Raw genomic sequence first — 25245 nt, 5'->3', positions numbered from 1 at the left:
AAGTTAGAAAGGGATGTGTTTAGATGAAAGAAGGAGCTGGAGAAGAAAAGAGGGATAGATGACAATATTTCATTGTATACACGTATGAAATCTCGAAAATAAAAATATTTAAAGCACATCTTTCTCATTAGTGTACAAATTTTATCTTATCTTTAAAAATGGCAAAAAGCTTCATGTATATCAAAGACTTGTTTTAAAACACATTTCTCTATTATTTGAGAAAGGAAAAGGGGTTCTTGTATCTTCTGACTTCACCCTTTTATGATAGATAATTTTGGTTGATGTTTATTAAAAAATTATCCACATGTACTTGTGCTGTGGGATGTCTTTCTGTATGCTGTGAATATGTGTTGCTCTGATTGTTTGATAAATAAAGTCCTTTGGCTTATGGCAGGGCAGAATGGAGCCATGTGGGAAAATCCAAGGGAGACGGTGAAAGGAGAAAGGAGAGGCAGTGCAGATGCTGTCCCACTGCCCAGGGAGCAGCATGTAGTGGCACACAGGTAATGCCATGGAACACATGGTAACTTACAGATTAACAGAAATGGACCATGTTATAAGAGCTAGCTAGCAAGAAGCTTGCCATAGGCCACACAATTGGTAATTAATATTAAGCCTCTGAATGATTTTTTGTTTTTGTTTTTCGAGACAGGATTTCTCTGTGTAGCTTTGTGCCTTTCCTGGAACTCACTTGGTAGCCCAGGCTGGCCTCGAACTCACAGAGATCCTCCTGGCTCTGCCTCCCGAGTGCTGGGATTAAAGGCATGCGCCACCACCGCCCAGTGCCTTTGAATGATTATTTTATAAATGGCTATGGGACCTTGGGGCCAGGAGAGACCAAAGAAACCTTCTGACTACACACTTGGAAAAAAAAGAAGAGTAGAGAAGACATCACAACTTTCCCCCAGGTAGTCTTAGATACTGGACTAAGATTCAAATAAGCAATGGATACCCTTTTGGTTTACTTACTTACTTACTTACTTACTTATTTATTTAGAGATGGGTTCTTGCTATGCAGTCTAGGCTTGCCCTAAACTCATTTATAGCCCCAATGGTCTTCTCCCACCTCAGCCTCCCCAGTGCTGAATTATAGGCATGTGCCACCATGTCCAGTTAGTAGTAGATTGTTAAAGGTTAGTTACAACATGAAATCTAAACTGGATCAATAAGGTCATTGAGCTTTTTACATTAAAAGTCATCCATTGTGATGACACAAGGATGTTACCATTAGGAGAAGTTGGGTGGGAATACTATAGGAATTCTCCAAACTCTTGAAATTCTTCTGAAATAAGACTGAATTACTTCAAAATAAAAGGTCTAAAGATTTTTACAAGATTTTTTTTGTTTCTTTGTGTGTATGTGTGTGTGTGTGTGTGTGTGTGTGTGTGTGTGTGTGTGTTGAACAAGGGCACTGGATCTCCTGGAACTAGAGTTACAGGTGGTTGAGAACAGCATAATGTGGGTGCTGGGAACCAAACTCTGGTCCTCAGGAAGAGGAGCACTTAGCCATCTCTCCAGCCCCAAACAGTCTTTTGTTTGTTGCTTTTGTTTTTATTTTTTTGAGACAGGATCTCTCTATGTAGGTAGCTATGGCTATATTGGAACTCACTGTATAGATCAAGCTAGCCTCAAACTCACAGAGATCTGCCTCCATCTACTGGGATAGAAAGCATGCTTCTGTAGGTGCCCATGATCCCAGCTACTCAGCATGCAGAGATGGAAGAATCAGCACTTGAGGCCAGACTGGCCACAGAACAAGACCTTGTCTCAATATACATTTTTTTTTAATTTAAAAATAAAACTCTACTGTTTCATATTGTACTTTGAACAGACCTTGTACTCATGCATGACTTTACTACTTTGGTCACTGAATCAACAATGCATCAAACAGATACTCCAAATATGGATTTTATCTTACAGTACCAGAAAAAAACACATTTGTAAATGCAATCATAATCTTAGGAGAATAAGCATTATACATTGGGCAATTTGTAAGCTCCTTGTGACAGATAGACATTTCCCAAAAATTCTCGCCTTTTTGCTTGAAAGCAGGAATTTTATCATTGGTGTAAATTTTGTCAGTTCCTTTTCTTGAAGTAACAGATTCTCTTTATTCATTTTTAAGTACTTACCTATGAAAAATACATACATCATTGACTGGCAATCTTAAACAGTGAACCATGAAAGAGACTAGTTTATCAAATTACTGAAACAAGCACATAACTTTTTTCTCAAGATACTCCTGCATACTGCAGCAGCAATACTTTATGTGGCCCTCTCATTTGTCACACGATAAAATGTTTACTGCTTCATTGTGGAGTGAAGCCATCAGTCACTTGTATGGAATGGTGAAAAATACATTGACCACTACCACTATGGTGCCAGAAGATTTCCTTGATGTATTAGTTGGCTTTCCATCACTATGACAAATACCTGAGCTAGTCAACCAATAAAGAAAACCTTTATTAAGGGCTTTAAAAAGGACTTACAGTTTGTGGGTTTCAGAACATTATCAAGCAGCCCTAGTGAGGAATATCACACAATGGTGCAATTACACATCAGAGCAGGTGAGTCACATCATAGCCAAGAGAAGAAGAGAATGAAGTCCCATAATCCCTTCTGAGAACATATCCCCAATGACCAGGGGGCTTTCTACTAGACCAACAGTACCAGCACCTCCCAATAGCATCAAACTGAGGACCAAGCCTTCAATATGTGGGGCTTTGGGAGACATTCCAAACACTAACTGCGGCATCCACTGTTGATTTTACATTCTCAGTACAAGTATGATAAAAGGAGCGTAGTTTTAGCCTTATAAACTCACCACCCCAGAAGGATTCCACCCCAGGAACCACACTTTGAGAATCATTCCCATAATACGATAACTTAATTTTCTTATTATGCTATACTGACTGATGGTAGAGGACTAATACCTGAAATACACAAAGAATTCCTGTAAATGGCTAATAAACATATCACAAATACTTAACTTCACCACCAATTAAAGATAAGGCATGCAAACAGCAGCGAACTGTCATTTTGTTCCTACAGCACTGGAAAGTATGAAAAGGTGCAATGGTGCCAAGAGTGGAAGGAATAATAGAACACCAAAAGTTCTTAAAATCTTCTCAAAGGAAAAGGCACAGACCCAACCATTCGGAAGATAATTAGCAATATTTAATGTGACTAGAAAGAAATGCTTCCCAGTAAATAATCTGATAGTAGTTTTGCATGTGTGTTCAGAAAGATCTGAACAAGATGATTCCTGGAGATGTTGCTCAAAATGTAAAAAAAATGACATAAATAATAAAGGAAAATGACAGTATATTTTATAATACCATAATGTATGGCAACATACATTGCATCTCTAAAAAAAATGAAGACCTATAAAATTAAGTTCAGGTTACTGTAGTACGATAGAATTGTGCCATTTATATACAGATTATGCATCATGTTGTTTATGGACCCAAAGCACATATTAAAATAAAGAACAGACATAAGCATGATACACATTGAATTTGAATAGCAGTTGAATATACTTCAAGAATCAAAGAATAAGATTATACACTCTAGAATGCCATCAAAATGGCTCTGAATTGCATCATAATTGTTTAAGGAAAAAAACATAGACTTTGAACAAAGGTATTAAAGACCATGGAAATTTTTATTATTTTTATTGTTCCCATAGACTCAAATAATTTTAGTAATAAACTTCTAAATATTATTTTTAAAGATGTAATATGTGATAAGTGAGCTGCCAAAATGGCTTAGTAGGTAAAAGTGCTTGCTGCCCAACCTGACAACCTGAGTTCAATCCTGGAGACTCACATATTGGAATGAAAGAACTGACTCCCACAAGCTGTCCTCTGTTCTCCACACATATGTGATGACACATGTACACATACACACAAATGAATAATACCATAATAATACAACTTGCCATAGTCACTAGGTATTAACAAGACAGACAATAACAAGAGTTGGCAGAAATATGGAAAAATGAGTAGCCTTGTAACTGCTGCTTGGAATGTAGGGTTACAAGATGACACAGTGATTCTTGGGAAGAGAAAGGAAAACATGTTCCCACATAGAAGTGTACATGTGAAGCCAGGTACAATACCATACACATGTAATGCCAGTACTTGGAAGGATGAGGCAGGAGGATCCCCGTGAGTCTGAGGCCAGCCTATGCTCAAAAAGAACAACCAACGAGCTAAAAATCAAAAACAAAAACCTTATGTATGAATGTTCATAGATATATTGTTCACAATAATCTAAAAAAAGAAAATAAGCCATGGGTTTACTAAGAAAACAATGAGTAAACAAAGCTGGCCATGGGGTGGGGGTCACATAGCTAGACTCCCAGTACCTGGGATGTTGAGGCAGAAGGGTCATGAGATGCCAGCCTGAACTACATATCCAGACCTCTTCTTAATAAGAACAAACTTCTAAAGTCCAAATTGATCCAAACATTCAATGCCACCTTAAATTCTCGGTATGAAAGCTGGTTCTAATATTTGGCACAATAAAAGAGCCATAATAAACAAAATAAATCTTGAAAAAAAGAGCAAAATTGAATAATTTACATAGTTCCAGTTTGAAATTTACTACAAAGCTACATTATTGAGATTCACTAGAAAGCCACAACCACTCTAATATTTATGTAAGGGAAGACACATGTATTGGTTAACTGGTAGATGGAGTCCAGAAATAGAGCCACGTGTACTTATTTGGTCAATTGCTTTTCAACAATAGTGCAAGATAATGAAATTGAAAAGGGATTTGTTTTCAACAAACAATACTGAGAAACTAACATTCACATGCAAAAGAATTTTTTTACTCCCACGATACATCACACATGCGTCCATATTTAAGCTGTTAAGGAATTCGAACACTAGTACAGTTCTCCTCCAAAAAGGAAGGTACTATGTACTTGAAAATGCTGGGAAACCCAAGACAGATCACAACTGATTTGCCATGCCTTCGTCTAAAACCTAGCTGCCTGATCAGTGTCTCCAGGAGAGGTCCTGAAAGATTTCTCATCTCTTTGATGATTCTTCCCTTCATTTACAAGGTACCAACTTTCTCTTCTGATGTTTTCACCAACGTGTGTTTACTGATGCATGAATGGGTGGTCAGCAGTCCTAGTCACCCTGAATGGTAGAAGGTCCTCAAGATGTAGGTCTTTCAAACTAGGAAAGTCTTGGCCAACCAAAACAAGAAGGGTCACCCTTAGCAGGACAAGATAGTTCACCCTTAACTGAGAAATTATCTATCATTTTGCCTACTAACTCTGAATTTCTTCCTAGTGCTACGTTTCAAAGCTTGGACTCTTTGAAAAAAGCAGCCCATCTTCACCGTGGCCTTCTTTTCTCACAAATGTAGACCAGAATCTGGAAGGGTGGAATCTAAACTAGGATGCAAAAAAAAAAAAGGGGGATGGCCACATGGATTCAGATTTGAATAGTATGAAAGAGACATTGGATAGCATGAGGGAGACAATGGATGTTTATCACTCTAGGTGGTGGTGGGACCTGAAAGAATGGAGCCTAAAAATTAGGTAAAGTCTTATGTGCTGTGGATATCGCTCTATATAAATAAAACAGTGATGGCCAGTGACCAGACAGGAAGTATAGGTGGGACAAGGAGAGAGGAGAATTGGGGAAACAGGAAGAAGGAGGGAGAGACACTGCAGCCACCACCAGGACAAGCAGCATGTAAAGACGCCAGTAAGCCACAAGCGACGTGGCAAGGTATAGATTTATAGAAATGGGTTAATTTAAGATATAAGAACAGTTAGCAAGAAGCCTGTCACAGCCATACAGTTTATAAGTAATATAAGCGTCTGAGTGATTATTTTATACATGTATTGTGGGACTGCGGGGCTTGGTGGAACCTGGAGAGAAGCCCTCCAGCAACAAATGGCACCCAATGGCTCAAGTTTCCACCTTAAACCTGAGAATATTTAATAACCAATTCTAAACAGAGCCAAAAACAGGTTCCTGCTTCATGCCTCATACGGGCAGCTAGACACTGCAAAACGTGGGGTTGAACTACTGGTGGGTTCCTGACGTGTACGTTTGACTGGCAGTATGGCGGGAATGAGGCATCTGCCAGTGGCACATTACACTGTGTGGTAGATTTAGTCTTTACTAGTTTAAAAAAAAAAAAGGTTTCTGGGCTACACACTGCTTTGATAAAAGCGTAGACCCACTACTTCTGAGACTTGATGGCTCACAGAACTGGCGGAAAACGCCATGTTGAGAAGCTGAAGTGGGCAGAGCCAGCAGCCACAGCTCCATTTCAGTCTTAGAATACTGCAGTTTAAAGCAATAGGCTCACAGCCGGGCAGTGGTGGCGCACGCCTTTAATCCCAGCACTCGGGAGGCAGAGGCAGGCGGATTTCTGTGAGTTTGAACCAGCCTGGGCTACCAAGTGAGTTCCAGGAAAGGCACAAAGCTACACAGAGAAACCCTGTCTCGAAAAACAAAAAAAAAAAAAAAAAAAAAAAAGCAATAGGCTCACAAAAAGACTGATTCAGATAAAATCGCTTACAATGTGTGTAAAATATACATAGGCTTGAAAAAGTCAAAAAAAGATAAATTAATATAAAAAAGCCACGTAAAGATGAATATTACACAAAGAATCTGGATTGTGTTGTCTTTGGGATTTTTAACTACAAAAAAAAAAACCATTTGATCGAAAAACGATGTTAAATTAAACCAATATGTATATTTTAAAGGTACCTTGACTTCAAAATTTGGATGTGAGGATATGTTGCTTTGGAAAAGAGGTTCTGCTTTTGTTTCCACAGAAAGCCAGAGGCTATGGATTTGTTCCAGATTAAGATACATCATGTTTGACCAGCCAAGACCCCCTAAAAGATCTCCGATGACACCATGGCCCAGATGATCCAACATCCAGAACGGTTTCAAGACAACTGGCTCCCACAATACAGCCTCAAGGACTACCCCATAGGCCTAAAATTTTCTTTGCGTCCCCATAAGATACAGCGCCTCCCTCCAGCAGGAAGTAGTAAGAGATGCTACACCCAAATTCCCAAATATACCAAGCTGGCTTTAGAGGTGGAATTGACTCACTCCCCCTCTAAACCCAGACATATTGCTTTAAAAAAAAATGGTTAAGAGATTCTTGCGTCCCAAATCAGAAGAGCCCTCTGGTGTGGGACAGAAAAAAAACCAATGTTTTTATTTAAAACAGGTTGATTATAAATGTGATCTCTTTCTAAAAAAGAAAAGGGAATATGATATAGATACATAGGATATAGAGATGATAAGATAAAAGGGTAGATTAATGAACCTACTTTTAAAGAACAACTTGTTTAAAATGTTTTACATTGGAATAGATTTTAGTTTATGTTTAAAATGTTTTACATTGTTATAAATTTTAGTTTATTGATACAAACTTGAAGTTAATTTTGTTATACTGTATATATATATATATATATATATATATATATATATTCTTGTTTGAGGTATTATGTTTATGTAACTCATTTAAAATTGTAATGGATAATTAAAAATAGATTAATAATTAGTCGTCTATGATAATCATATTTGTAGCCATGTTAGTTAAGTCTTCTAAGTATACATAGATATATTTCAGATGGATAGGTAATCTTTAAACACTTCATAGACCTAGAGAATATGGCATTTAAATAACTTAGAATTCTGTTGACATGAGACACAATTGCTCCTGGCTGCACCAATTTGATCCCGAGAGAATGTTGGGCTTCTAAGACATTTCCATTTGGAAGTTTGTCTTCTTGGCACAAAATGGCCTACTGGGCAAAGAACTGCCCTTGCCTTGACGGCTGACAGTATGAATGCAATGCTGTCCTTTCTGGACAAGCGGGACACAAGGAAAGTGACCACTGTACTCTGCCAAGACAGGGTAAGATGGTCTTTCAGAATTCCTGCTTCTGAAATGGTCTGTCAGATACTCTAGGCTTGTAGCCAATTTGAATGCACCAACAATGCTGAGAAACATTAGGTGACTGTCCAGGCTGCCAGCTGTCTTGGTCTACTCTTGCAAGATTCCCAAAAGTTGCTTACATCCATCTACCATTTCTCAGGTACCATTATGTTCCTTCTCAGGTCTTTGATGTTGTTAAAGACTAGATAGTTGTAATTTCCTCAGTTATGATAAAAGATAAGTTATATATAAAACCTTCAACTCACAAATATAAGATAGATAGGACATCTTCTTTAATATTGTAACTAATTCTTGCTCGAGAATTGTTTTGTTATATGTAATTTTACCACATTAAAGTTAAAACCTTCCTTTTTAAAAAAAAAAAAAGAAGAAAAGGGGAAGTGCTGTGGATATCGCTCTATATAAATAAAACAGTGATGGCCAGTGACCAGACAGGAAGTATAGGCAGGACAAGGAGAGAGGAGAATTGGGGAAACAGGAAGAAGGAGGGAGAGACACTGCAGCCACCACCAGGACAAGCAGCATGTAAAGACGCCAGTAAGCCACAAGCGACGTGGCAAGGTATAGATTTATAGAAATGGGTTAATTTAAGATATAAGAACAGTTAGCAAGAAGCCTGTCATGGCCATACAGTTTATAAGTAATATAAGTGTCTGAGTGATTATTTTATACGTGTATTGTGGGACTGCGGGGCTTGGTGGAACCTGGAGAGAAGCTCTCCAGCAACACTCATGCAATAGCCAACTTTATTCAGAGTATCAGCAAATTTATCCTCTGAAAGTTAAGAGTCATCTGAGTAAAGTGTACAATCACAAGGACAAGCCACATGTGGCAAAAAAAACATGTCTTTCCATAGAGCCATATAAACAAGTGACAATGGTCAGTTGTAATGAATAATCTGAAGTAAACTAACTCCTATCCGCTACACCTGGGAAGGACAAAAAAAAATTCCAAGAACAATTCCATGTTTTAAAAAACAGGTCACTGCCGGGCGGTGGTGGCTCACGCCTTTAATCCCAGCACTTGGAAGGCAAGTTCGAGGCCAGCCTGGGCTACCAAGTGAGTTCCAGGAAAAGGCGCAAAGCTACACAGAGAAACCCTGTCTCGAAAAAAACAAAAAAACAAAAACAAAAACAAAAAAAACAAACAGGTCACAAAACTTTTGTCTGTTTTCTTGGAGTATTCTCAAAAACACTCAGGATACTCCCCATTCTTGAACTCTGTTCTGACAATTGGCTAGCATGGCTGAAACATGGGAGGAACATTGGATAGCATGGAAAAGACACTAGATAACATCGGGGAGATACTGGACAGCATGAGGGAGAAATCGCTTGCAAATAAACAGCATGGGGAGTTTTTCAACTGGAACAATGTGCCGAGAGAAGCATAACCAGATGACAGAGAAAATAGGCCTGCCTGTAGTCCACTTTCTGGTTCCAGATCTATTGCCCTTGATATCTTTAGATTCTCATGCATTACTTGAAAGAATCTTCTTTTCTATAAAATATCCTCACCAATATGCCTGAGCACATAGCCTGATATCAGAGTCTGGTGAGCAGACCACTGGCATCTCTTATAGCAGAGGCACACTGCATATAGTACATACTTACTACGTGTGCATATGATTAATTGCATACTGTGCTGGTGAACCTTTTATTGCATTCATTTCTTTGTGTGGGTGTACATGCGACAGAACACATGTGGAGGTCAGAGGCTAACTTGCAAGAGTCTCTTCCTCCTTCTATCATATGGATCTTGGAGATCAAACTCAAGTTGTCAGGCTTGGTGGTGGATAACTTTATCTGCTGAGCCATCTCCCCTACCCTAGCATGGCTAATTTTATAAGACTACATGGCTAGTTATGGTGCTAAGTTGGTTGTAGCATTACTCTAGTAATTATAGTTTGAGTATTACTCAAAGGATTTATTAATATTTTCAATCAGTTGCCTTTTAGTAGAGTACATGAGCCTCCATCATATAGCAGGCCTTATCCAATCAGTTATAAGCCTTAAGAAAGAAAGAAAAAGAAAACCAAGACCTGAGTTTCAAGGTCATAGATTTTAGACTTACTATTCTGCATGAACCAGTTTCTTAAAAGTTGTAAATACATTCTAATCCTAAAAACCCAGACTTAGAAATATGCTAACTAGCTGAACATGAAATGACTGATTCAGGACTTCTAGGCAGTGAGGAACCAGGAGACACTGGAAACCATAACAAACAGTACACAGCTTATCCACCATGTCCATGCATCACTCCTAAAGGTAAAACCATGTGTGGCTTTATGACATCTCTCAGAGCATCCTGGTAGGTGGCCCCAACAACACGTGTGTTCCCTTAATGCCAGTGTCATTTTTTCTAAACTATAAATTTAATCTTCTAGAAAAACAAAAATAACTTGTTGAGGTATAGAGGGGTACTATTAAGCTAGTGCAGATCAATAACTTAGAGCATATTGGGTTTCACTGAGACCATCTCATTTCATCTTTCCCATGAATCCAGGGCATATACCCTATTATTATATATTATATTATATATTATATATATTATATATTATATAAATATATAAATATAATATATATATATTATATATATATATAATAAATATATAAATATATAAATATTATTATATAACCCTTCTGTTGACACAGACACTTGAGCGTCTTGCCAAGGCCAAATTAGTAAATGGAAACAGCCACAGTTAGTGAGTATACAGAGCCAAAATTAAAACCAGACACTGAATATCAATCAAACTTCTCTGACATAAATGATACAAAGTCCCAGGGCAGTGTGAAAATCAGGTTGACAGTATAGCTTATTTTACATTGGTTCCATATAGACTTTGTAGTTGGTCATCCAATACTTTCTCTAAGATGTGGTGATAATAATCATCCCTCAACTCCAACTCAAGACCATATCACCTGCTGAAGGAGAATATCTTAAGATTTGATGTAGTTATCACTGAGAAACTTGCACAGTACAACCTCCAACCCCAATGCCTTATGTTGAATTCCTTTAGGACTGAAACAAAAGAATCAATATACCAGTAAACTCAGGACTTTGTCCTGTTCTTTATTAGGCTACCTAGGACAATGTCTAAGGCACTAATAGCTTAATTTGTCATAGGTGGGGGCTGCATATATATTAAGGGACCAGACATCCTAAGTCTTCAGCATCTCACAGAGTCTAAATGCCAGAACTCAACCTTGGTGACCAGAAAATAAGCACACTTGTTGTAGATTAGTTAAAGATGTATTACATTTGTTTATGCTGTGGAACATTTGTTTGATGATGCAAAGATGTGTTGCATTCTTTTATGTTACACTTGTTTAACTCTGTGAAGCTGTGTTACTCTGCCTGCCTAAAACACCTGAATGGTGGAAGCAGATGCAGAGATCCATAACCAAGTACCAGGCTGAGCTCTGAGAGTCCAGTTCAAGAGAACAAAGAGGGATTATATGAGTAAGGAGTGTTAAGATCATGATGGGGAAATCTGTAGAGACAACTCGTAGGAACTCAGGAACTTTAGACCAACAGCTGTGGAACCTGCATGGGACGAGACTAGGCCCTCTGCATATGGGAGACAGTTGGGTAGCTTGGTTTGTTTGAGGGGTCCCTATCTCTGGTGCATGAGCTGGCTTTTTGGAGCCTATTACGTATGGTTAGATGCCTTGCTCACCCTTAATGCAGTGGGGAAGGACTTGGCCCTGCATCAACTGAATGAACCAGGCTTTGCTGACTCCCCATGGGAGGCCTTACCCTTTTGGAGGAAGGGGTGGGGGTGGGTTGGGAAGGAAGAGGCTAGGGGAAAGCAGAAGAAGGGATGAGAGAGGGGTCTGTGGTTGCTATGTAAAATGAATTAAAAATTTTTTAATAAAAATAACTTCTGATTGGTCTATGAATGGTCTATGGATGGCCAATTAGCAAGGCAGAGGAAAGGACAGGCAGGGCTGGCAGGCAGAGAGAATAAATAGAAAGAGAAAAGGAGAGAAGAAAAGACTGGGGAGCAAGAAAAGGAAAAGGAGAGGAGGCTATCAGGGGCTAGCTAATATAAAATGTAGGATATAAATATGATAGGATAAAAGAGTAGATTACTGAATCTATTTTTAAAAAGCAACAACTCATTCAAAATATTTTACATTGCTATAGATTTTAGTTCATTGATACAAATTTAAAGTTAATTTTGTTATACTGTATGTGTATTTCTACTCTTGTTTAAGGTATTATGTTTATATAATTCATTTAAATTTGTAAAACATAATTAAGAAATACAGATTAATAGTCATCTATGATAATCAAACTTATGGTCATGTTAGTTAAGTTTCTAGGTATATATAGCTATATTTCAATTAGGTGGGTAATCTTCAAACACTTCTAAGATCTACAGAATATGGCATTTAAAATGTTTTAAGAACTTTGAATTTTCTGGATATTGAGACATGTCTGCTCCTGGCAGCACTAGTCTACTTCAGAGAAGATAATGGGCATCAAAGAAACTCCATATCGAGTTTGCTTTCTTTATGGCAAAAATTAACCATTTGGGCAAGAATCTGCTCTTGCCTGGACTGCTTGATAGTATGTTGTATAAAATGGACATGCAGGACCCATGGGAAAATGACCACTGATCTTTGCCAAAACAGGGTGAGATGGTCCTTAAGGTTCCTGCTTCACAGAGGAGACTGCCAGACATTCTGCAGGACATAGGGAGAAGAGACTGATGAACTTTGCCAATAGGCAAGACAATCCTTCAAATTCCCTGCTTCACTAAAAAGTCTGCCAGAGACTCTAAGCCTGTAGGCTGAAGATGGATGCCCCAACATTACAGAGGAACTTTGGATGACTGTCCAGGCAGCCAGATGTCTCTGTCATTTCTAGAATTATGGAAGTTGCTTGCAATTCATTTCCTGTTTACTTAGGTAATATTATATCCTTCTGGGGTCTTTGATGTAGTCGAAGACTAGATAGTTATAATTTTCCTTGGTTATGATAAAAGATAAATTAGATATGAAACTCTAGACTCACAAATATAGGATAGATGATAGAATATCTTCTTTAATTTTACCAAAATACAAATAGACTATTTTACCAAAATACAAATAGACTAGATATTGTAACTATAATTCTTGCTTGATAACTGTTCTATTATATGTAATTTTACTATGTTAAAATTAAAACCTTCCTTTTTGCCTATACAGAATAGGGGAAGTGCTATGGGATAACTATCTGTATACTGTGAATATGTGTTGCTCTGAATAATTGATAAATAAAGCTGTTGGCCAATGGTGAGGTAGAATAAGGTTAGGCGGGGCATTCTAACTGAAGAGATGGGAGAAGGGAGAGTGAGAGGAAGACATAAGCTGCCACTGAAGGAGCAACGAGATGCCAGCAGACTGGTAATGCCACGGACACATGGCAACATACAGATTAATGGGAATGGGTTAATTTAAGATGAAAGAGCTAGCTAGCAAGAAGCTGAAGCCATAGGCCATACAGTTTGTAATTAATATAAGCCTCAGAGTGATTAATTTATAAGCATCTGCGGAAGGGACTGCGGAGCAAGGTGGGACCGGAGAAATTTCCAGCCACAGCTAGTCACCCAGCTACACAAGCAGCAATGGAGAAAGAAAGAAAGAAAAAAAGAGGAGGGGAGGGAGGGAGGGAGGAAGGGAGGGAGGGAGGAAGAAAGGAAGGAAGACAAAGAGAGAAAAGAAAGAAAGGTATATAGAATAGAGAAAGAATAGGCAAAATGGGATAATTTAAGTTAAGAAAATTTGTTAAAAGCTGGCTAGAAAGAAACCAAGCTGGACATTCATAAGAAAGAATAAGCCTCTATATGATTTATTTGGGAGCTGGGTGGCAGGACCCCCCAAAGAACAAAGAGCCAAAAGAGTAAAAAAAAAAAAAAATCTACACACACCCATTAAACAAGATAAAGATAAATGATCCCTGAGACTTAAGGTAATTTTGAAGTGACTTGGGGAAGACTGATATGAAAACAAACACAAAGAATTTCGACCACAAAGTCTAATGTCTCTATTTCCATATGGAAAACCCTAAGAAGCATTGCTAATTCTTAGGTGAGAAAAAAACTAGAAAGCAATAGTATTCACAACTCTGGGAGACCGAGAAGCAATGAAGCCATCTGCAAGCTGTTACTTCAGGGGAGCTGAGACCTGCGATCAGATTACAAGGTGATATAACCAGCTAGTTGCTTTCTCAGAGACTGTCCCCGCTGACCTCCAGGCTGGAGAGTGAAGCAGGAGGTGACAGACACAAGAGTCTCTGACACAATGAAAGAGAAATTAAATCTGGGCAATTCAGTCCAGCATCCTCCACTGGGGCTCTGTGCCTGTCAGGAAAGGCACCTGCCTCCATGAAGGGAACCCAACTCAAGCGCTCTGCAGTATACTCTTGACCTCTGAGCCATCTCTCCAGACCCATGCTTTCTTTTTCCTTTAGTCTGCGATTCCACGCCACTGACTGGTGCTCTCCACATTCAGGGTGGTATTCCCACCTCAAAAAAAACCTGTAAGGTCAGCCTCACAGAAATACCCAGAGGTTTGTCTCTTAAATGAATATAAATCCTGTCAAACTGACTCAAGATTAACCATCACAATCAGTGAGCTTGAGTGCCTCTTTACATCTTCATTGTTATTTAAATTTTCTTGAGGGGACTGTGGGTGGGTAGGGGTAGGAGCAGAGCCAGCAGGTGTTGTAGGGGTGGAGGAGGGGAGTACTGAAAGAGATTACTGGAAAGGAGTATGCTGCAGGGCCAGGTAAAAACCTGGTGCAAGGGAATCTCCCAGGAATCTACAAGAATGACCTCAGCTAACAGTCCTAGCAATAGCAGATATGTAATCTGAACTGGACATCTCCTATGACCCAGGCAAGATTTTAAGTGGAGGGACTGGGACACCAACCCAGCCATATAACCTACAGTCTGTCCTGTCTATGGGATGTGCTGGGTTAGGGGTGGCCTAGAAATTGAGGGAGTGGCCAACCAATGACTGGTCTAGCCTAAAACCCATGCCAGGAGAGTGAGCACACCCCTGACACTGACCCAGAGACCTAGGATCGAACCAAACACGACTTGAGGGAAAAAAATAATGTCAATGTAAGGATTCCTAATGATATTCTGCTATACTCATAGATTGGTGCCTAGTTCAATTATCATCAGAGAGGCTTCATCCAGCAACTGATGCAAACAGATGCAGACCCACAGCCAAACATTAGGCAGAGCTCAGGGAATCCTGCAGAAGAGGGGGAGGAAGGATTGTAGGAGCCCAGGGGTCAAGGACACCACAAGAAAACCCACAGAAACAACTAACCTGGGCTCACAGGGGCTCACAGAGACTGAACCGACAAGGGGTGAGGAGGAGGAACAGGGAAGATAGGAGGAAGGGGAAACTATGACTGGAATGTAAAAAAATGAAAAAGTAGCCCTCTTGTAAACTGCTTGTTCAGACATTTTCTCAATTTTTCTCTTAATTATCTTTTCCTAATTGATTTGAAAAACTTGTTTATATTGGCTGAATATTAATGTTGTACCCAGATCGTGACCCCCAGAGAAACCACCAAAGACGAACATGCCGGAATGCAAAAGCAAGGTTTAATTCTGGATATACAAGCCTAGGCAGGGTCTTCATCCAATACACCCAACGCAGTGGAGGCTGGAGGAAGTGCCCACCTATGTGCAAGCTCAGCTTTTAAAGGGAAAAATCACAAGGTTACATCATCTAGGGGTGTTAGTATGGATACAATTCTGATTGGCTCGCTTCTAGGGACTTCTAAAAATTACTTCTAAGGGAGTGGTTGCCTGCCAACATTTCTCATTGGCCGCCCTCAGGTGGGGGCATTTCTGTGGTCAGTTACCCTGGAAACCAGGAAGAGGACGTTCCATAGTCCGGCAGGCATTACCTTGTGACTATCTTGTGACTCTGTACTTTTACACTTCCTGGTTTCTGGAATCTGAACTGACTGGTTTCAGTAACTAATAGCCTATTCCCAAAAGGAGAACTCCTAGGCCTTAATTTTAGGGTGAAAGCATTTTGGTCTTATTTCTAAGATGGCTCATTTTGGTCTCACATTAATAGTTGTGTGTTCCTCTCATTTATCTTTTATTTTGTTCTCTAAAAATTTATTAATGTGTGTGCATATACTTCCATATACGCATGCTTTGTGTGTGAGAGCAGGTGTGTGTGTGCTATAGCGTGAGTGTGGAGGAGAAAGGACAACTTCCGGGAGTTGATTCTCTCTTGCTGTGTTTTGAGGGATGATCTCTCCTATTTCTGCCATGTTGCATACTCCAGGTCAGCTGGCCATGAACTTTTTGGCTTCCCATCTGGAGGTTGGAGTAACAGACTACACGTGCAAGCAACTGCACCTGGCTTTTTAATGTGGATCCTTGGGGTTAAATTCGGGTCATCAGGCTTACACAGGAACCATCTTGATGGCCTTTCTCCTTTTCAAAAATATTTATTAAGAAGACTTTTCATCTAATGATTGTTCTTCATTTTCCTTGTTCTATATTTTAAATGTCTATTTTGCATTTTCTTTTATTCCTCTAGTAATTTTGTTACACTTTTGCTTTTTTTGTACGGTGGTTTTTAATTGTCCTTAATAAGCCTTTTTAGGGGCTGGAGAGATACTTCATCAATTAAGAGCACTGGCTGCACCTGGGTTCAGTTCCCACAAGGCAGCTCACAACCAGCTGTGACTCCAATCTCAAAGGATCTGATACCTCTTCTGAGCTCCAAGGTACTGCACCAACATGGTACTGCAGAGACATACATTCAGGCAAACACTCATATACATAAAATAAAAACAACTAACATCTCAAAAATGCTAAATAAATAAATAAATAACATAAGAAAATGCTGTGTGTTGAGGCAGGAAGAATGGAAACTTGAATCCTAGCAGGCAGGTTGATGCTCAGATCCTACTTCATCTCCTAGTTTTCCTGTACATGCGCTAAGCCTGCCTGAGGTTTCATCTGCCCAACTAAAATAGACCTCATGCCCTACTTCATCAATTCAAAGACACACCTTTGAACATTTCTGCAATCAGAGTGTGTCTCACAATCAACAATGTGTCATGACTTAATTCACAAGATACATACAGGTGCAGCTTCCAGGTCACTAAGAAGGTGAGGCTAAAGAGGGTTTACTCGAGTCAGGCAGGTCTTCATCTAGGAGAATTCTTCCCAAAGAATGAAATGCTCTTGCTTTGCCTGCCTCCCTGGTCTCCTTTGCTTTTTATCTTCCTATACTCACTTGCTGAGGACCCCTCCATGATCTCCCTACCAGAAGTTCTCAGCTGACACTCCCTGTAGATTCAGAATGTCTAGAGCTGGTATTTAAGGGTTCCATGTAAAGTTATTCTTTCTCCATAACTTCAAAAAGTATACCTTCATCCTTGGGGTCACTCCCACCTGTCAGATACCAAGAGCTATGACAACAGTCCCTACAGATGACTCCATACTCCCTCACAACAGGCTCTGATCTAGTCCCTCTCACTACTCACCTGGTAATGTTAAGGCTGGCATGGAGATAGGGAGTTGTGAACCCTGGTGATTTCTGACAGATGGGGCTGCCTCAGTAGATTTGGGGAAAACAAAACAGGAACAGGAATAAGGCAGATAAGAACCAGAGGCAATCAACTGGTACCATGTACACAGGATAGGCACCAAGAACTGCATGGTGGCCCATGAACTACTCACAATCACTTATGGGGAAAGTCAGGTTTAGTAACTCCATTTCCCAGTACAGAGGAAGAACTAAGCTGCAGGAGGGAAGTGATGTTGAGATTGTATCACTGAGAAGTTCGCTCACTGGCTGCTATCCCACCATCCTGGCTTTGGTTTCAGGATAGAATACAAGCAACAAAGTTAATCTACATCAAAGTCAAGGCCATGAGCCTGATGGAACATCAACTCTTGGAAGGCTCACTAGATCATACAAAACAGGTGGATACAGCAGATAGGACTGGCTATGAGATCTTCCCTTGATGCCACAGACTATCAGCCAAATACACAGACACACACCCAGCTTCATCTTGCCTTTCAGAGATCACCAGCTTTGTTTCATTGCTCTGACCAGGTAGGGACCCTGTGTCTAGGCACAGTCAGAACCAGGATCATTCCAGGACATAGGCTATACCTTCCATCATCATCAGATCATAGCATTGCTCAGTGGACTATCTCCCATGCCCATCACAAACTATGTCTTCACTTTACCCATAAGAATGTTTACCAACATCCCCAAAACAAATGAAGTCTTCTGGAATTATTGAATTTCTTCCCATTTACCCTACATATTAAAAATAAACTTGCAAATAATACTAGGAGTGCTAGCTTGAGAGACACAGAAAAAGGCTCCATCCTCTAAGGTGCACTATCCTCTATCTCCCAGACTCTAGAATAACTAAGGTAGGCCAAGCAGAGTTGTGCTACTCCCATACTACCACACCAGGAAAATGTTATGTGCCTGCATGGTGGCTGAAGGTTTCTAAGTGAAGACACTTTTTGGATCTCCCCCATTACTGGTAGAAAAACTTTGTTACTCCCATTTTAAGGTGAATTTCCAAGGTTATACCACCAGGTGATAAAATCCAAGTGACCTGGTTCCATCTACCAGGCTATACGCATTTTTTAAATAGAAACAACAGCCAGGCAGGGTGTCACTGGCCTTTAATCCCAGCCCTTGGGAGGCAGAGGCAGGTGGATCTCGTGGTCTACAAAGTGAGTTACAGGACAGCTTGGGCTGTGACACAGAGAACCCTGTCTTTAACTTTCCCCCCTAAAAAATAGCATCAACACAACCTAAGAGTAGAGGAACTGAGATACTGCTATTCCTTGCCCTTGAATACTTTAAGAATTTAACTCTAGCCCCAAGAAAGTGCACATGAGCAAGTCCCAACTTGAAGTGTAAGTTTTAGTGTCATCAAAAGGAATGAAGAGGAAGGGGAGCCTGCACAGATCCTAGAATGTTGGAGTGACTGCATGAAATCTTGTGGGAGCATAGTTATGACATACTATCCCAGAGTCTCAAGATGACAATACAACTTTCCATTGAACAACAAATGATGAGAAATATAAACAGTCCATGTGACAGTAGATGAACAGATTTTCAAGCTGGGTGTCTCCATCTGCTGCAAGTGGATCAGGAGATTGCTTCAAGGGAGAGAGTGAAAGCAGAAGTGTTTCATAATGAGATGTGTGCCCATTCCTGATCCCAAAATCATGTCTTTCCCCACTTATAATAGATATCCAAGCTGCCATTCTAGGTTGTTTCTGTGGTGCCAAATATATGCCCCAGAGTTGAGACAGTCACCAAGGTTTGTGAACTAGAATGATCTATGATCCCTGGGTTTACTCACAACCTCTTCAGATATAACTAGTGAGAGGCTAGGACATTTTGCCCTAACCTGACTGTACATGCCATCAGAGTGTGGCCTGAGCTTTCAGGTGGTGAACTCAGGCCTACGATAAGCTAGAAATTTTTCCCAGTAAAGGAAGAGGGTCAAACAACAAACAGGGTGAAGATAAGGGCCAGAAGGAACATGATGACATTTCAGGATGAGCATGCCTGAGCAGGGTTGTAGAGAGATGCCAAGAGACCAGCATACAGCTCAACAGGGGCACAGCAATTAGGAGAAGGGAAGGCAAGTGTAGTAGGACAGGCCTATAGGGTCAAGAAAATTGGATCAGACCAGTTACCAAGGCATACATATAATGTACTTCCTTATGAGCCAACCTGGAGTCTGCCTGAGGGCCTAGCAACAAGTGCTGTCAGAGTTCCTGATCAAGCCCAGCCAATGAGGGATGACCACAAAATGCCACCAGATTGTGACACAGACTGGGTGCTGGGAAGAGGGTATATAAGGCCTTCCCTGTTATTAAATAAAGGAGTTTATTGTTTGCCTTTAACTGACTCCCAGTGTCTGTGCTGTTGATGCTGCACTTTCTCATCCCCTTCCCAGAGGGAGTCATTAGAATCCAGCAACAGGCAAGTATGCAGGGGAGGAAAAGGGAAGGATGTTCCTACATTGAGCTACCACACAGGTGCCTTGCATGACACCTGGCTCCTGGCACTTATGTCAACTGTGTACCCTATGATCCTCCTATTCAAAGGATTGAAGGCTAAAGCTACACAGTCAATGTCAGCCCTTAGGATAAGTGAATGTATGGGTGAGCAACTAGGCAAGAGAACAAGTGACAGATTATTCATTTAATTGGATTCCAAGATCAGAAGGCATTGCATAGGAAAAGCTCAGTCATGAGAATGTAGGTCAAAGTCATGGGATGTATATTTGACTCCACTTCCCAGCAGCTGGGTGCCCTTGGCTGTCCTGCATCTTTTCTGTGAGGCTCAGCACTCTCACCTGAAATAGGTCTGATCAAAGCTGACACACAAGGTGTAGGGTCTTCAAGACCCCTCATCATGATCTCAGGACAGAAATCAGGCACTCTGCACTCTCAACCCTCTAGCAAAAAGTTTTTTTGGTTCCTGGGGCACAGCCAGTCCCTCATTTAGACTTCTCCAGAGTCAGGCTCAAGCAGTTACCAGGGGCAGCACTGAAGCACAGGCTAAAATCTGAATAGGATTTTGACCTGGGAGGTACACATTCCTCAGCAAGTTCCCCCTCTTTTCTAGTCTTTATAAATCACAAATTTAATTACCCAGAAAAGAATCTTCTGCACCAGAAACCCAAATGAGTTTAATGTATAATTTATATATGAAAATGTAGGTGTCAGTATGTGATAAATCTCCACATAAATATTTTTGCAGTTAAATTTTTAGGCATCTGTCTTTTTCCCAAAGGAGCTACCAGACAGATGCGAGGCCTTAGGAATCAGGCTGAGTGGGGCTGGAAAGCTTCGGCTTGTAGACTTCTCTATCTGGTGATGGGAAAGCCAGAGCGTGGAGCCCAGACTTAGCACCAGTCCCCAACAGTCATATCAGAGCTCTGTTACAACCACCCTACAGGGAGGGTGGAGGAGGGTGGGTGGGGGGTGTTCCTGCTATTTCTTGTTCAAAACAGGTATTCATTGTCCCAGTTCTATGCTAGGCCTCAAGGGAGGAAAATACAGTGAAGTATAGGTCCGAAGAGCTAGACAAGCGAATGATGAATAACAATGCCAGGATGACACATGCTACAACTGGGGTTGGTTCTAGTGCCAGGAAGTTAGAGGGGCAAGTCCTCCCTATACCAGGGGCATCCCCCAAGACTCCTGGAGCAGGGCAGGTGCTGATAGCTAAAACAAGAGGACACTGTCAACAGTGAGGAAAAAAGGCACAAACCAGGATGAGAGTGGATATGATTAGGTGGTACCACCATGCCAATGGCATGCACTGGGGAGACCAACAATGAGGATGGATTAGAAGGCAGAAGCTAGGTCACCAACAGGCCTATCTGCCCAGCCCTGGAACAGGACTTGGCCTGGATTGAACACTTTGAACAGATCAAAGCTACACTTCACTTGATGAATAGATGGAGGCCAAGTGAGGGTCATGGGAGCAGAAAAGAAAGCAAGTGTATTTGTGTTGCAAAGTATAGAATTGTGGCAATGTATTATGATAAAAATAGCCCTTATATTCTAAAAGACTGAAACTTTTGCTGGACCTCACAGCCAGAGTTAATAATACACCTGGAGGTATTATTAAGGCTTAAGATTGCTATCCTACTGTGTACTCAGCCTGTTTGTTTAATCTGCCTTTAAGAAGACAATGCAACAACCAACATTAATTGCCTTAATTTCCCATGTAATCACCTTTTTCTACCTAAACTAATGCATAGCTATAATCTTAATCTATGTAGCCTTAGTGGACTGTACCAATTTTTAGCCTTTGAGACTGAATAAAAGGATCATAGGGTACACAGTTGACTCAACTTTCAGCCTAAGGAATACTGTTGACTCAAGTGCCAGGAGCCAAGTGTCATGCAAGGCAACTTCCATGATTTGGTACATGTGTTATAATAATCACTTGCCAAAAACAGCAAATCTAGGTTGAAAATAATCTTATAAAATGAATATCCACCATATATGTTGAAGGCAACATACAAATATTGCTTGATTAAACAATGATGTGTGCAGTACTCTTTGTTATCTGGGTCAGTTGGGGTCAGTGGCTAAATCTCTCATAAAACTTTGTTAAAGATTTCTGTGAAGTACCCCTCATTCCTTCCCCCAAGTGATGCTTTCTGTACTGTTCAATAGAAGAGAGAGTAAACCCTTTGTTAGGGACAGACAGAGTCACAAGACAGCCTTCAAGAAGGCACATAATCAGACTCATACAACAGACAGAAGACGATGGAAGACAGTGAGATTGAAGTAGCACACTGAAATCTGGACTCATCCTTTGTCAAGGGGGTACCAAGGAAAAAATGCTTTATTGATTTCTGTCCTTAACACATACAACCCAAACACATTTTAGTGATCTGAATTTACTATTAATTCATTCAAACTGACCATAAAGTGAGTGTGACATACACAAAAGCTACACTCCACAGCAGGATGCTGAATCCTGTGCAAGGTGCCTGTCTGATGCTAGCTAGAGGTCACAAGCAGGTCATTCAGCATCAGTCCATTGTTTTGACTGACAAATGACTTTGAATATAAATCACCTGAAAAACAGGTTGGGCTCTTGCTTCTTGCCAGAAGTTGTTACTGCCATTTGGAAACGATGAACACAAGCACAACCCACAGACAGCATCCTCTCACATGAAGACACGCTCGAAGAGGCATGATGCAGAGTCCAGGCCTGAGCTGAGAACCAGAGTCTACATGGCAGGAAGGAAGGACCTACATATCCTCAATGTAATCTGACTAGAACTGTAGTGAGAGGGAGAATATGCACCTGGCCTGAGCATATACCTTGGTGGTAGAGTGCCTTCTTAACATGCACAAGGCCTTAGATTCAATTCCCAGAATCAGGAAAAAAAAAAAAGATAGACTGTTCTCTATTATCTACTGTGCAAATGCCAACTATCTGAGCGCACTTTCAGTGGTGTCTTCTCAGAATGTGAGCCTTATACAACAAGACAAAGCCAGTCCCCATTTCCCTAACCCATCTGGGTCCTGCATAGTCCTGGCCACATTCTTTATCTATAATCCTGGTTGGAAGATAGAATCCCACACTAGTGGGACCAGAGCCCCCAGCTCAAATCCCCAGCCTTTTATAACACTAGTGGCCTTAAAAAAGGAGGACTCAATCTTGACTCATTAACTTTTTCACCGCCTGGAGGATTGGTGACAAAAAGCCACATACCTCGCTTGACCTTCGCAGGCCTGAGGCCTTCTGCCTGGGCCAGGGTGTCCCATGCCTCCCGCTCCCTCCAGCGCCGAAGCTGCTCCTCTCTCATCTTGTAGAAGAGGATGTGCTTTTGTACATCACTGAGCTCAGCCAGAAGCTCAGGGTCGATGTACATGTCGTGCAGGATCTGCTGCAGCATGATGTTGTAGGGGACACACCAGAGTGCAGCCAGTCAGGACTGCAAGGCTAGGCAGATCCCCAGTCCAGGCCAATGCCTGGAGCCAATCTTCTGTCCTGGGTCCTCACTTTGGGGCCACTCCAGGTGTCCTTGCTTTGTATAGCATCTTGGTTCTGTCTCAGCTCCCAGCCAACGATGAACTCCTACCTGCCAGGACAGAAATGTGGAGCAAAGCAGCAACAACCAAGGAGCTGTGAGAGGAATGAGAGGCAGGAAGCAATCTAGCCTTAGGTTGCTTAATGATCATTGCATTTCTGCAGTGCCTTGCCTCATGGCTTCATCTAGGGTTCTGGGACAATAAGCGTCCATACCTCTACTCAGACCCAACCCTGCCTGGGTCGGTAGGTGTCGAGTGATCTGTCAGTGGAAGGTAACGATGACACCAGCTGTATCAGTGACACTGGCCTGGCCAGCTGAGAACTGATCCCTCCCCTGCAGATAAGAGGGGGTGGGGAAGAAGTAGCTTTGTCTACTAATTCCATCCCTTTGAGCCAATGTCAAACAGAGACATATGAAGCATTCAGAAGCTTCTGGGATCCCTAACTCCACACTGTATCTGTTTCACCATGGTCAGCCTTCCTCATGTCAGAGTACCTGGAAGACTGAGGTATTACTTTTTAAAGTGCCTTGCGGAGGGAAAAAAATCTTCCCTCCTATCTGTTTTGGATTCAAGGAAGAGAACAAAATGGAATCAGTAGAGGCATAGTAGGGGTTGTTATCCCAAAGTTCAAGGCCATAAAGCTGACATAATTTCTGCTTTCTCTAGAGCAAACTCTTAAGCTTTCTGCATGTGCTTAGAGACAGGCCGTTTGGTGGTTGTGGTTGTTGATATCTTTGTTGTCATGTCCTTATTACCACAAAGCAAAACTGCCTTTTTTGTTTCCTGGCTTCTGCTTTGAGGGAGCCACCTCTGTTTGGCTCAGAGGGTGGGTAGGAGCTGCTGTTGCTGAGACCAGAGGCTCCCCTCTAAAGCTGCTTGCAGAACTACTCACAGGAAGAGTTGGGGAAGGGAGTGCACACCTAGAGCTATTCAGCCGGTGCTGGCTGCACCAGCACTGCAACCAGAGTTCAAAGTTGACATCCTGTTGGTAGTTTAAAGCTGCAACCCTATGTGTGTGTGTGGGGGGGGGGCAGGCAGACAAGTGGGATTTGGCCCTGTAAACAGGTTGGGTTGGTGGCATTTCTGTCACCCCTTTCCTGAGGATTGAAGGTAGATCCGGCAACCAAGAGTGATAGAAGGGACTAGGGAGTGTGAAATCAGTCTCCCTCTGCAAGAGCGAAAGGAAGTAAGTAGGATAAAGCAGATTCTCACCAGCTAAGCCCACAGGGTCAAAAAGGCAGCCTCCTCTCACACCAGCCCCTTTGTCCCAGTGTGACTCAGAGCTGAAAGCCTCCACACAGGAACTCCTACTGGGACAAACTGTGGCCTTGACCAGGCTCCTTCCTACTCTTCTTTCCTTACTACAGCTTCTACCGACTGACCCCACGGGAGCCCTAGCTCTGATGTGGTTATTGTTTGTCTTTCTCATCGTGTGTGCTGGTTTGGTTTCTTTTCTTTTCTTTTTTTTTTTTGTCAACTCGACACAAGCTGGAATCACCTGGAAACAGGAAAGCTCAGCTGAGGAACTGTCTCCATCAGACAAGGCTGTGGGTATGTATGTAGGTGCATTTTTTTGAGAGCTGATTGCTATGGGAGGGCCCAGCCTACTGTGCCATTCCTAGACAGATGGGCCTGATCTAAGAAAGGCCGAGGAAGCAAATCACCATAACAGCCTTCCTGACAGATCTCTGCTTCAG

General features: G+C 41.3%; 1 protein-coding gene across 3 annotated transcripts in view; it reads right to left on the bottom strand.

The window, feature by feature from the left end:
* Sh2d4b (SH2 domain containing 4B) overlaps window positions 1-24136 on the bottom strand; it is a 92863-nt gene extending 68727 nt beyond the window's left edge. For 2 of the 3 annotated variants that reach the window (XM_037208696.1, XM_028854979.2), the window contains exon 1: window positions 23212-24136. In XM_037208696.1, the coding sequence (XP_037064591.1) occupies window positions 23212-23409 (198 nt within the window). In that variant the 5' untranslated portion in view covers window positions 23410-24136. The remainder of the gene's footprint in view (window positions 1-23211) is intronic. The other variant, XM_028854978.2, reaches the window with a different exon arrangement.
* Window positions 24137-25245: the final 1109 nt, after the last annotated feature.

This window comes from Peromyscus leucopus, chromosome 9, assembly GCF_004664715.2.
Source record: "Peromyscus leucopus breed LL Stock chromosome 9, UCI_PerLeu_2.1, whole genome shotgun sequence".
In the NCBI taxonomy this organism is placed as follows: domain Eukaryota; kingdom Metazoa; phylum Chordata; class Mammalia; order Rodentia; family Cricetidae; genus Peromyscus; species Peromyscus leucopus.
This window is presented reverse-complemented; position numbering and strand designations above follow the sequence as displayed.